We start from the raw sequence: 14,086 nt of genomic DNA on the forward strand, positions 1-14,086 counted from the left end.
AAGGCTGTAATTAGGTCAGAAGGTGAGTGGCCTTGGCGGGACATCTTGAGCGTCAATGAACAGATTATTCCTAAGCAAATGTCACTTGATAGCACTGGTGAGATCCTTTCCATCACTTTCCTAATGAATTAGAATGGGTAATTCTGATGACCCGCAGTGCCTCATGGATGTCCTGTTTAATTTGCTAGATTTGTTTAAAATCTTTCTCATTTAGCACATGATGTGGATATTTAGCACTGTGGTTGTATTACACAACATTATGACGTGTATCCTCAATGTGAAGACAGGACTTTGTCATCACAAGGACGATGCAGTGGTCACTCCTACCGATACTGCCATGGACAGATGCATCCGTGGCAGCCAGGTTAGTGAGGATGAGGTCAACTATGTTGGTTCTGTCCATTGCAGCAATGTCCTTTTAGATTTGACCAGCGCGGTCAGTAATGGTGCCATGGAGCAGTGGTGAAGGACATTAAAGTTTATCCTGCACCTTTGCCAGCCTCAATGCTTCCTCCCATTGGTGCTCAACATGGAGACATACTCATTCACCATTTTAGAGAGTGCAGTATGTGGTAATCAGCAAGAGATTTCCTTACGCATATTTAACCTAGTGCCCTGAGACTCCATGATGTCCAGAATCAATGCTGAGGACTCTGAGGGCAAATCTCTCCTAACTGTGTACCACTGCACTTTCCATCACTGTCAGGTCTGTCCTGCTGGACAGGCAGGATATACCCAGGGATGGCGACACTGGTGCCTGTGACATTGTCATTGAATGTAAAGGAGGAAGGTTTCACTGCATCTGTACAGGGCATTAGTGAGACTGCATCTGGAATTTTGTGAATAACTTTCACCTTTTTGACCAAAAGGATGTAATTATTTTCAAAATGAAACAAAGATTTACTGAACTCGTTCCTGAGATGAAGGGTTTTCTTGTGGAAAATAGATGAACAGTTTGGACATTTTGCAGTTTAGAAGAATGAAAGGTGACCTTATTGAAACATATAAGATCCAAAGAGGACTTGACAGGATAAATACCTGGAGGATGTTTTAACTCATGGGAGAGGCTAGAACTAAGAGATATAGTTTTAAGAATATGAGGCCTCCCTTACAAACTGAGATGAGGAGAATTTTTTTCTCTAGCTATGCTGGTCGATGGAATTTTCTCCCTGTAAGAAATCTCACAACACCAGGTTAAAGTCCAACAGGTTTATTTGGAAGCAAAAGCCACTAGCTTTGGAGTGTTTGCTGCTCCTTCACCAGGTGAGTGGGAGTTCTATTGATGTGTATTGTCTCCAGACAGGATAGTTAGTGAGATTTTGCAAGTCCAGGCAAGTCCTGAAGGTTACAAATAGTGTGACGTGAACCCAAGATCCAGGTTGAGACCGTCCTCATGTGTGCGGAACTTGGCCATCAGTCTCTACTCAGCGACTCTGCGCTGTTGTGTATTGTGAAGTCTGCCTTAGAGAACGCTTACCCAAAGATCAGAAGCCGAATGCCCATGATGCTGAAGTGTTCCCCAACAGGAAGAAAACAGTCTTGCCTGGTGATTGTCGAGCAGTGTTCATTCATCTGTTGCTGTAGCATCTGCATGGTCTCCCCAATGTACCATGCCTCGGGACATCCTTCCCTGCAGTATATCAGGTAGACAACGTTGGCTGAGTTGCTAGAGTATGTGCCGTGTACTTGGTGGCTGGTGTTCTCATGTGAGATGATGGCATCCGTGTCGATGATCCAGCACGTCTTGCACAGGTTGCTGTGGCAGGGTTGTGTGGTGTCGTGCTCACTGTTCTCCTGAAGGCTGGGTAGTTTGCTGCGAACAATGGTCTGTTTGAGGCCATGCGGTTGTTTGAAGGCAAGAAGTGGGGGTGTGGGGATGGCCCTGGCGAGATGTTCAGCTTCATCAATGATATGTTGAAGGCTCCGGAGAAGATGTCGTAGCTTCTCCGCTCCGGGGAAGTACTGGACGACGAAGGGTACTCTGTCCACCGTGTCCCGTGTTTGTCTTCTGAGGAGATCGGTGCGGTTTTTCGCTGTGGCTCGTCAGAACTGTCAATCGATGAGTCAAGTGCGATATCCTATTCTTATGAGGGCATCTTTCAGCATCTGGAGGTGTCTGTTGCAATCCTCCTCATCTAAGCAGGAGAGCTTGTCCATAGGGGATGGCTTCTTTAATGTGTTTCGGATGGAAGCTGGAGAAATGGAATATCGTGAGGTTATCTGTGGGCTTGTGATACAGTGAAGTGATAAGGTGACCGTCCTTGCGTGTGTCCAAGAATGCAACCGATTCCGGAGAATTGTCCATGGTGAGTCTGATGATGGATTGGAACTTGTTGATGTCATCATGTAGTTGTTTCAGTGATTGTTCACCATGAGTCGAAGGGAAGAAAATGTCATCGATGTATCTAGTGTATTGCATCAGTTGAAGGTCCTGTGTGGTGAAGAAGTCTTGTTCGAACCTATGCGTGAATATGTTGGCATATTGAGGTGATAATTTGGTTCCCATGGCTGTTCCATGTGTCTGAATGAAGAATTGGTTGTTGAAAGTGAAGACATTGTGGTCCAGGATGAAGCAGATGAGTTGTAAAATTACATCTGGAAACTGGCAGTTGCCGGCATTGAGTACTAAGGCAGTTGCAGGAATGCTATCGTCGTGGGGGATGTTGGTGTAGAGGGCCGAGACATCCATTGTGACGAGGAGTGCTCCTGGTTCAACTGCTCCATCTGTGCTGAGTCTCTGTAGGAAGTCTGTAGTGTTGTGACAAAAGCTGGTGTTCATTGTACAATGGGTTTCAGACCAAAAAACACACCCATCAACTCAACACTCTGATCAAAATCAAGATCTTTGATCTGGACCTTCAGAGCACCCTTCATGCTCTCATCTCACGTACTCCCCACATCAGAGGTCTCTACTGCCTCCCAAAGATACACAAGGCAAACACACCTGGCCATCCCATTGTATCGGTCAATGGGACCCTGTACAAGAACCTCTCCAGCTACATCGAGGGCATCCTGAAACCCATTGTACAAAGAAACCCCATCTTTTGTCACAACACTGTGGACTTCCTTCATTTTCAGCAACCAGTTCTTCATCCAGACACACGGGATAGCCATGGGGAGCAAATTCGCACCTCAATATACCAACATCTTCATGCACAGGTTCGAACGACTTCTTCACTGCACAGGACCTTCAACCAATGCTACAGACTAGATACATTGATGACACTTTCTTCCTTTGGATTCATGGTGAACAATCACTGAAACAACTATATGATGACATCAACAAGTTCCATCCTACCATCAGACTCACCATGGACTACTCTCCGGAATCAGTTGCATTCTTGGACACACGCATCTCCATCAAGGACAGTCACCTCAGCAGTTCACTGCACTGCAAGCCCACGGATAACCTCATGATGCTCCACTTCTCCAGCTTCCACCCTAAACACGTTAAAGAAGCCATTCCCTACGGACAAGACTTCTGTATACACAGGATCTGCTCAGATGAGGAGGATCGCAACAGACACCTCCAGACGCTGTAAGATGCCCTCATAAGAATAGGATATGGCACTCAATTCATCGATCGACAGTTCCGACATGCCACAGTGAATTAATTATATCCGCGCAACCATTATACAATGGTTCAAAGGCTATATCGCCTGCGTGCAACTTCCCGCGAACCTGATGTGCTTGCTTGGAGGTCAATCGTCTCACGTATCTGTGAATTGAGCACGTTATATGTTTTTAATTGGTGTCGGCATATTCTTTCAATTGAGTACAGTGTTTCCAGACACCCCTGCCTTGCATATCTATGCAGGCACAGGTGTCGCCACTGATGATAACTTCGTATGGGCTATACCATTTGGGGGTGAATCCAGGGTAATGTTTTATCCAATTTGCGCATCCCTTTGAGTTGGGTCCTTAGTTCCAAAACATATCTCTTGATTTTATCTTTTAGTGGACCTACACCAGTCCCATTTGTTATGATGCTTTCTGGTAATTGCATCGCCTGTCCTGTCATTAGTTCATAAGGGATTGTCTGGTTTGTGGTAGCTCTTAGCCTCATTAGTATAGTGGGCAATACCTCTGCCCACATTGTTCCCAATGTTTGTATGGCTTTAGCTAGTGCATTCTACATTTAATTACATATTCCCCCCTCCATAGAAAGCTTAGTGTGAATCATGTTACACTTTGCACTGGCTTTTCGGCTGCAGCTGGACATCCATTCATTTGTATATAATCCTACCAAAAGACATCACTTTCCCCATTAAAATCGCATGCCATGTAACTCATTATATCTAATTTGATCATTTGCTTGCATGCAAATGCCGCATTGCAGTACTTCACAAAATACCTACAAAGAAGTGCGTTCAAATGCCTAGCACCAACATTTAGCAACGTTGTTATTCAGGATTTTGCTTTTATACTCGGGTCTATATGACAGTGCAATACTATATTAAAAAAATCCAGCGGCAGTTGTATCATATCACTTCACACATTATAACCGAGATATCCAAACCCTTTTAATTTAAGTTTTTTCTATTTTTAAACTGAGTTAAGTTTTGCAGTTCAAGGCAAATCTTGAACAATAGATGGCACATGAAATTCCAATGGCAGTACATAATTTTAACCAGTTACAGAATACTAAATTAACAGGCATCTGTAAATCGCAATATTCTGCGGACCTTAATACTGTACTTCACTGACTTGATATACTTTAAACTGACTCATAGACAGTATATTTAATACTCTTTTATTATTATTATTTTATTATTATTACAAAATCATTCTTTTGTTCCTACTTTTCTACCTTTCTACAAAATTACTTATTCTCTTCTCAACTTCTCAATTAACTCTCACATAATTTTTACTTCAAGACAATGGAAAGAGCACATGGTTCCCTCCAAGGTCTAGATCCTTTCTTCAATTTCAATTTGTTTTCCAATTTTTATTTGAACTCTATATCGAACCCAATGTTCGGAAATCACAACTAGGGGGAAGAACATTAAAACATTAAAGCTAACAATGACAAAAACATCCACACAAACCAATTTATTAAACACACACAAACACACATGGAAGCTTCCAACATGCATTCCAAAATAGATTGAGACAGTCTTCTTCATTCTTCTTTCTTCCAAACAGTAATTAAATTCAAAAACAGAAGTAAATTCAAGAAATCTTATACAAACCCTATACTTTAACAGTTTTAACACTTCCTCAGCCCTTTTGAAGTTAAACCAAACTGGAAAACATTGCATGTATTGCCTGCAATAAATACTTCACAGAAACAAACAGGTTTTAACAACTCCTGCTCTCAATCTAATGCAACAACAATCACCTACATTTGATAAGTAATCAGACCACCCAAACACACTGAAATACAAAAACTAAAATTACAACAGGATGTGCTTTGTGATCAGCACTCCTCTAGTTTTGTGCTTGATTCACAACTTTGCATATCCATGTAACACGTTTTAAACACACACCACTATTCTACCTGATGTAACTCCCTTTTCTGTTAGATTTTTGACTTTATGTGCTAAAATTACTACAAGTTTTATAAGACAAAGATCCACCCTGTCTGGGACAGAATGGGTTAGTTCTCTGCTTGTTTCAGCAGAGGGGTGGGGGAGTAAGTTCACATCATCACTTCAAAACACTCAGAAAACTTCTTTCCATTGCCAGTTCTATCAAGAATACATTTTCAAATTTCACAAAACCCTGACCCAGATAATTCAAAATAAGATTTATTCTTATCACATTTAAAAATCCCCACTAAATTAAGACCCTTGCACATGCTTACAATTCTGGCACAGCAGAAAAATATTTTACAAGAGCACACAAGTGGATCTTGTCACTTGGAGGACAGATGCACAAAGAAATACTGCAGCAATCTACGTGACTAATTATTTCTACAGCTCTGCCTTTGTAACCAACACAGGCAAATACAAAATCAAATCTACTGTGTGCCTAAATGGTTAACTCTTCTTACAACTTTTCAGATGTAATTTCATGCCACCTTTCCCACATGGCAGATCTCCAATCTCTGTCCAATCCCTACTCTTCAATTGCACAATCATAAAATCTCAACTGGGGGTAAGTAATTTATTAAACTCGCACACAGAGAAGCAAGTCACTTTGATCGACTATACCCTATTACACCATATGAAGCTCTCAATTGCAAATTACACCCTCTCTCTGTCTTTCTTTCTCTCTGTCTCTGTCTCTGTCTCTCTCTCTCACTCTATCTCTCATTCTGTCTCTGTCTCTATCTCTCTGTGCAGAGAGTCATACACAGAGAGTCAGTGTGCTGCTTTCTTTTAGTGTAGACATGTAGATTCTACCTTACTTGTTGCCCAGACTTATGGGGGCTGCCTCCTGTCAGTCCCCTCCTTACTTGGTGATGGAAGCCCAACTGGGTCTGCTCTCAGATTATAAAATTGGCAGGGAGGGGCCTTCCTTCTACCCCCGCTCAGAGCCCTAGAGTCTCTGACAAAGTGGCCAGGTATTCTACAATTATAGCATGTATTCTTTGGTTTAGTTCCTCCACTGTTTGCACTAACATTTCCCTGGTTTATTCGTGGGTATGGTTTCTCATCTGGTTCGTCTTTAATTCCAGCTGCCCAGGTTTAACTTGGGCAGTGGAATTATTTACTGTTCCTGCCTTCGCTACCGGAGCAAGGTCGTAGACCTCCTCCTCAGTATCAAAGTCGCCCCCAGGCGCTGTGAGTTTTACGGTCATACTGCCGGAGTAGGGAGGTAAGGACCCCAGCGTAGTCTTCTAACACTTGATTTCGTAATTCTAACTCTCTAATCCGTGATTCCAATGTTTTAATTCACTCCTTGTCGTCAGCCCATTTTTTACCCGAGGCTGAGACCTGTTCAATGAAGCCGGCCAATTGGTGAACTAAGAGAACTCCAATTTTCTTAGTTCTGTCCCTTTTTTCCCTTACCAACCATTTCTGTTGTTGGTCTAGCAGGTGAGATGGATCCCACCCCACCTTTCCTCATCAATGAATTTGTCCGTCTCAGTCATATATTCATTATCAGGGATCCCGGAGGTCCCCACTGTCCTTGTCCTGCCATAACACCGATAAGTTTATACTCACCAGCTGGAGCCTTCTATTCTCCCTTCTCACTCTCCCGCTCCTACACTCTCCCACTTCTAGGTTGCTCTAATCAGAGTCTGGTGATACCTGTCAGGGGTGATCAGATCCCTCCGTATCATCGCGTACACTAGTAAGCTTACGCCTTTAAGCTTACACTATTAAGCCGGCTTTTCCTTCTACTCCAGCGATCACTCAGTCTCTTTCTTACAGAAGAAATAGGAGCAGGAGTAGGCCATCTGGCCCTTCGAGCCTGCCCCGCCATTCAATAAGATCATGGCTGCTCTGTCGTGGCTCAGTTCCACTTTCCGGCCCTCTCCCCATAACCCTTAATCCCCTCTCTTATCAAAAACCCATCAACCCGCTTCTTGAAAATATTTAGCGAGGCAGCCTCCACCACTTCAACGGGTAGAGAATTCCAGAGATTCACCACCCTTTGAGTGAAGAAGTTCCTCCTCAGCTCCGTTCTAAAACGCCCCCCCTTTATCTTGAGGCTGTGCCCCCTAGTCCTACTGTCTTTTTTGAGCGGGAAGAGTCTCTCCACCTCTATCCTATCCATCCCATTCATCATCTTATACGTCTCAATGAGATCTCCCCTCATTCTTCTAAACTCCAACGAGTACAAGCCTAGTTCATTCAGCCTCTCCTCATAGCTCAACCCCCTCAACTCCGGTATCAGCCTAGTAAACCTCCTCTGCACTCCCTCCAAGGCCAAAATATCTTTGCGCAGGTGCGGCGCCCAAAACTGCACACAGTACTCCAGCTGCGACGTCACCAATGCCCTATACAGCTGCAGCAAGACCTCCCTACTTTTATATTCAATCCCCTTCGCTATGAAGGCCAGCATCCCATTTGCCTTCCTGACCACCTGCTGCACCTGCAAGCTGGGTTTTTGCAACTCATGCACAAGGACCCTGAGGTCCCTCTGCACCGTCGCCTGCTGCAGTTTTTCGCCACGTAAGTAATAGTCCTTCCTACCATTCTTCCTTCCAAAGTGGACCACCTCACACTTGCCAACATTAAATTCCATTTGCCATTTCCTGGCCCATTCGCGCAGCCTATCTAGATCCTTCTGCAGACTCTCCACACCCTCCGCACAATTTGCCGTTCCCCCAATCTTGGTGTCATCCGCAAATTTCGACACCCTACACTCGGTTCCCTCCTCCAGATCATCTATATAAATGGTAAAAAGCTGAGGCCCCAGCACCGACCCCTGGGGCACCCCACTAGTCACCAACCGCCAATCCGAATAGCACCCGTTGACCCCCACTCTCTGCCTCCTATTTGACAACCAATCCTCTATCCACGCTAACACCCTACCCCCAACTCCAAGTCCCCTGACCTTCTGCAATAACCTCTTATGAGGTACTTTGTCAAACGCCTTCTGAAAATCCAGAAAGACCACATCCACCGGCTCTCCTCTATCCACCGCCCTAGACACATCCTCATAGAACTCCAGTAAATTTGTCAGACACGACTTCCCTTTCATGAAACCGTGCTGCGTCTGCTCTGTCAAGCAATTCCCTTCAAGATGCCTCGCAATTTCCTCCTTAATGACGGATTCTAACATTTTACCTACCACAGACGTTAAACTAACCGGCCTATAATTCCCTGCCTTTTGCCTGGCACCCTTAGAACATAGAACATAGAACACTACAGCACAAACAGGCCCTTCGGCCCACAAGTTGCGCCGATCACATCATCACCTACCAACCTACAGACCTATCTATAACCCTCAATCTCATTAAACCCCATATACTCATCCAGAAGTCTTTTAAAAGACCCCAGCGAGTTCGCCTCCACCACCACTGACGGCAGCCGATTCCATTCACTCACCACCCTCTGAGTGAAAAACTTACCCCTAACTTCACTTCTGAACCTCCCTCCCCGCACCTTAAATCTGTGTCCTCTCGTAGCGACCATTTCAAACCGGGGAAATAGCCTCTGAGAATCCACCCTATCTATTCCTCTCAACATTTTGTAAACCTCTATCAGGTCGCCTCTCAACCTTCGTCTCTCCAGGGAAAAGAGTCCCAGCTCCCTCAACCTAACTTCATAAGGCATGCCTCCCAGTCCAGGCAACATCCTTGTAAATCTCCTCTGCACCCTTTCAATAGCTTCTACATCTTTCCTATAGTGAGGCGACCAGAACTGCGCACAATACTCCAAATGAGGCCTGACAAGGGTCTTATAAAGTTCCAGCATTACCTCCCGACTCCTAAACTCAATCCCTCGATTAATGAAGGCCAGTACACCATACGCCTTCTTGACCACCTGTTCCACCTGCGAGGCCGATTTAAGAGTCCTGTGGACCCGGACCCCAAGATCCTTCTGCTCCTCAACACTACTCAGACTTCTGCCCTTGATAGTGTACTCGTTCATCCCGTTGGTTCTGCCAAAATGGACGACTACACATTTATCCGCGTTGAAGTCCATCTGCCACTTCTCCGCCCAGTCCTGCATCCTATCTATGTCCTGCTGCAACTTTTGCCATCCTTCCAGATCATCCACAACACCACCGACCTTCGTGTCATCAGCGAACTTACTTACCCATCCCTCCACTTCCTCATCCAGGTCATTTATGAAAATGACAAACAACAAGGGTCCCAGAACAGATCCTTGAGGCACTCCGCTGGTGACTGACCTCCATTCAGAAAAAGACCCATCCACAACCACTCTCTGCCTTCTGCAGGCAAGCCAGTTCTGGATCCACAAGGCCAAAGGCCCTTGGATCCCATGCCCTCTCACCTTCTCAAGAAGTCTTGCATGGGGGACCTTATCAAACGCCTTGCTGAAGTCCATGTACACTACGTCCACGGCACTTCCTTCGTCAATGTGTTCAGTCACATTATCGAAGAACTCAACTAGGCTTGTAAGGCACGACCTGCCCTTGACAAATCCATGCTGACTATTCCTGATCATGTCAAACCTCTCCAAATGTTCGTAAATCTTGTCCCTTCTTAAACAACGGCGTAACATTAGCGTAACATTAGATGTAACATTACATCTGAACATCACACCCCAGGCATCTTTCTCCAGCCTCCACACCCATTTCAATATCCTGAGCTTCGCGTGGAGGGCTACCCCTCTTAACAACCGGTCTAAGGCTGGGTGTAAAGGCAAATGCCTCCTTGTCCGTATATGTTCAGTTCAGACCTCTTTCACACACTCACACTCTTCATCACAGATGAACCCCTACTGCACCTACTGTAATTTTAAGTTCGGTGATTTATTCCGGAGCTCCGGTCGTGGACATTCGACCAGACCCATAAACCGATTCCGGGTTTCCGCACAAATTGTTGTAGGTAAAACAATATCTCTGAGACCAGTTGTGAGTGAAGTATAGGAGGTTTATTCAAAAGCTTTTGGGAGACACAACTGGTTCCTAACAGGGGTTCCCCAGGCTTTTCTCCAAACACAAATTAAGAACATATATTTATACCCCCCCAAGCACGTACGCATTTTCCCATGTTTGGTAGGTTTCTAGGCTGTAGCTTGTCCTCCATCGTGTGAACATGGCTGTCTCAGTGGTTTCTTCATGGTTATCTCAAGGCCACAATTGTCCCATGTCTCAACACCTGTGGTGTGAATAGCTATTAGCTAATATACAGGCCGGCACAAACAAGTTAACTGCATACAAGGTAACGGGGCCGGTATAATAATTTTATGTTCGTAGGTACCTGTACAGCATATACATAAACACTTCATAACAAATATATACGAAGGCATGCATGTAAGCCCCATTAGGTTAGGCAGAAGTCCATAATATTAAAGACACAAAAATAGATACTAGCCACATTCTGAACGTAATTAGTTGGGAAAATCAAAACTTGTGTACAGCAGCAGGGACAGCTGTTTTCTTATCTGCCTGGGATACACAAAAACAAGTCTTAGAATACTTTTTTGCAAATCAGTAAGTATTACAAAGTTCATTAATCCATTCCCTACTTCAACAGCCAGATCAACCATGCTCTTATTGAATCTTGGAGCAGGCCCCTTGGCCAACCCTTGTTCCTATGTTCTCGTGTTCCTAGTTGTAACAACACCTTGCAACAGAGTACCCCGGCGGAACTTAGTTTTTTTTTGGGCAGCAAGGTTGCACAGTGATTAGCACTGCTGTCTCACAGCTCAGCAATGAGCTTTATGATGTCAAAGGAAAAAGGACTTTGAAGACCAGCTTTCAGTGCCTGGACAAATCCAGTTGAGAATTTCAGTAGTCATTGAGAGTATTATAACACCTGCACAATTTTACATTGATGGAAGTTCATCATTTTCTGCCAGTACTGCCAAAGGGGGAACTACATACCTTAGGAATTGGAGAGGCTAAAAATATGAAGCGGTCATTTGCTGCAAGGGTGATCCAAAATTATCTTGAAAAAGGTATTTAACCACTCGGGGGTGCAGGGGACTCTCAGTGCCTGATCCACAGAACAGCGGGAAGGTGAGGGCTCACTGAGAACTAAACACTTGCCTTCTCCTCCACTACTGCCAGCAAGTGGCCCATTCCTCTGATACCCATCCTTAGTGACTTTTAAGGGGCATCTTGACAAATCCCCGGTATGGTAGGGGTTTTAGTTCAGTCAGGCAACATGAGGTCAGTGCAGGCTTGGAGGGCCGAAGGACCTGTTCCCATGCTGTAATTTTCTTTGTTCTTTATTTTTATTAGGTAGTGAGATTCTTCCCGCTTAGAAGGGAAAACAGGACTAGAGGGCACAGCCTCAAAATAAGGAGGGGGGAGTTTAGAACGGAGTTGAGGAGGAACTTCTTCACTCAGAGGGTGGTGAATCTCTGGAATTCTCTGCCCATTGAAGTGGTGGAGGCTGCCTCGCTAAATATATTCAAGTCACGGGTAGATAGGTTTTTGATAGACAGGGGAATTAAGGGTTATGGGGAGAAAGTGGGAAAGTGGAACTGATCCACTTCAGATCAGCCATGATCTCATTGAATGGCAGGGCAGGCTCAAAGGGCTAGATGGCCTACTCCTGCTCTTATTTCTTATGTTCTTATGTTTTATACACACTAATCCTAGTGATGCCTGTGGTAAATGCAATACTAACAGCTACTGTTGCTCCCTCAGTAGCACCAATTGTTTTGTAGGGCTGCTGGCCTCTTTGGCAGGCAGTTCATGTGGAGTCACCTTGATCCAAGGGAATGTCCACCACTGACCACTTAAGTGTCTGACTGGTAGTTAATACTGTGGACCTTCCCAAAGGAGGTAAGGCAAGGCTTTTGTTAGCAGTTCAACCTGAGAGTGAGATCCCCATAACCTGGATTAAATTTGGTCTGGACTCAACAGTTGTAACTGCTAATCACGGCACATCCTTAAAGATTGCCTTTAGAGCTTGCAGATACAATGTTTCTCAACTATATTATTTTTAAGATGTAATCCACTTTAGATTCTTGGAAGTTTCAGATGCACCATTCCCATTCAATAAGTAAAGTTTATTTATTGGTCACAAGTAAGGCTTACATTAACACTGCAATGAAATTACTGTGAAATTCCCCTAATCACCACATTCCACACCTGTTTGGGTCAATGCACCTAACCAGCATATCTTTCAGAATGTAAGAGAAGCCAGAGCACCCGGAGGAAACCCATGCAGACATAGGGAGAACGTGCAAACTCCGCGCAGACAATGACCCAAGCCGGGAATTGAACCCGGGTCCCTGGTGCTATGAGGCAGCAGTGCTAACCACTATGCCATCGTACCATCTGCGATGAAGGAAATGCATCAACTTTGTGCTGCCTGATTATTATCATGATTATAGCATGCAGCTAACATTAACCATGTTATCGTGTGATTATAGATCTCAACAAAGAGCCCAAAGCCATGAGAGAACAGCTGACTTGCACAATTTAATACATCTCTTAATATGGAAGTGAACAATGGGTGGTGGATCTCTGAAAAGTTTCTCTAATATGGAAACACAACATGAGGACCAATATTGTAGCAATGTCAGGAATTTTAAAAAATGGTCCCAACACTGAAAAAGAAAACAAAATGCAGAAGCAACTGTAGGTGACAGTTAAAGAACCCCATTTGGCAGAGGCAATGATATGTCTAAAATTGCCTTCAAATACATAAATTAGATTTCATTACAAGAAAAGAAAAAATATCTTTCATCTAATTATGTGAATATCTTTCATCTAATTATGTTTCTGCAATGTTTCCAACAGCCTGATAATGTCCAAAAGAAATGCCAAGGACAGAAACACAAACGAAATACTATGTCTCACTCGGCCCAAACAGCTGTTCCAGCAAATAGTCAATTGTCAAAGTTCAGTGGGAATCTGCTCAGCAGTACTATCAGCAAAGAAGAGACTAAGGAGTGAGTTCATATGTCATGCTATAATGGGAAATGGTTTGTCAATAATTAATGGAGTGAGGTGGTGGTAAAAATAACATTGCCTGTTAGATTTTTAACTTGTATTTTATATTTGCAAGAAACAGAATTTTAACAGGTTATTGCTCAAGATTGAACTGCCAGGTTAAAATTAAGGGTGCGATGACTAAATGCATGAAATGTTTGAACAATGAAAGATGAGTTAATGGCTTAAATTAAGGTAAATAATGGAAATAATATAGTTAATATTGGTAAATACCCAACAGTCCTTGGTACTTGATTTCTAGAAATGTTAGGGAAAATAAAAAAGAGGTTGGGATAGCCCTGAAAATAAAGAATGAGACAAAGACAACAATGAGACAGAATCTTAGCCTCGAATATCAAGATGTAGAAGCAGAAAGAGTGGAGCTGAGAAATATCAAAGAGCAGAAAAAACATGTAGGAATTTGTAGGCTGCCTGACACTAATCATAATTTTGGACAGGGTTTATATCAGGAATTTAGAGAAACATGTAGCTCCTCTAGCAAGTTGGCTGAGATGGATTCAGAACTTAGATTAACTGTATGACAATAGGTGAGTAATCATTTAGAGAAAATAACATTCTCAATGCATGTGCATTCCCTTGAGGGGAA

The 14,086-nt window shown here is 43.8% G+C and overlaps 1 protein-coding gene across 1 annotated transcript in view; it reads left to right on the forward strand.

The window, feature by feature from the left end:
• The first annotated feature begins 259 nt into the window (after nucleotides 1–259).
• The window catches only part of LOC145346928 (regulator of G-protein signaling 22-like), a 208,311-nt gene continuing 194,484 nt past the window's right edge, over nucleotides 260–14,086 (forward strand). Inside the window, 1 exon segment of the mRNA XM_080194805.1 lies at nucleotides 260–364. Within this exon segment, the coding sequence (XP_080050931.1) occupies nucleotides 260–364 (105 nt within the window).

The sequence above is a fragment of the Carcharhinus amblyrhynchos genome, chromosome 8 (genome assembly GCF_965287045.1).
Source record: "Carcharhinus amblyrhynchos chromosome 8, sCarAmb.v2.hapA, whole genome shotgun sequence".
Lineage (NCBI taxonomy): Eukaryota > Metazoa > Chordata > Chondrichthyes > Carcharhiniformes > Carcharhinidae > Carcharhinus > Carcharhinus amblyrhynchos.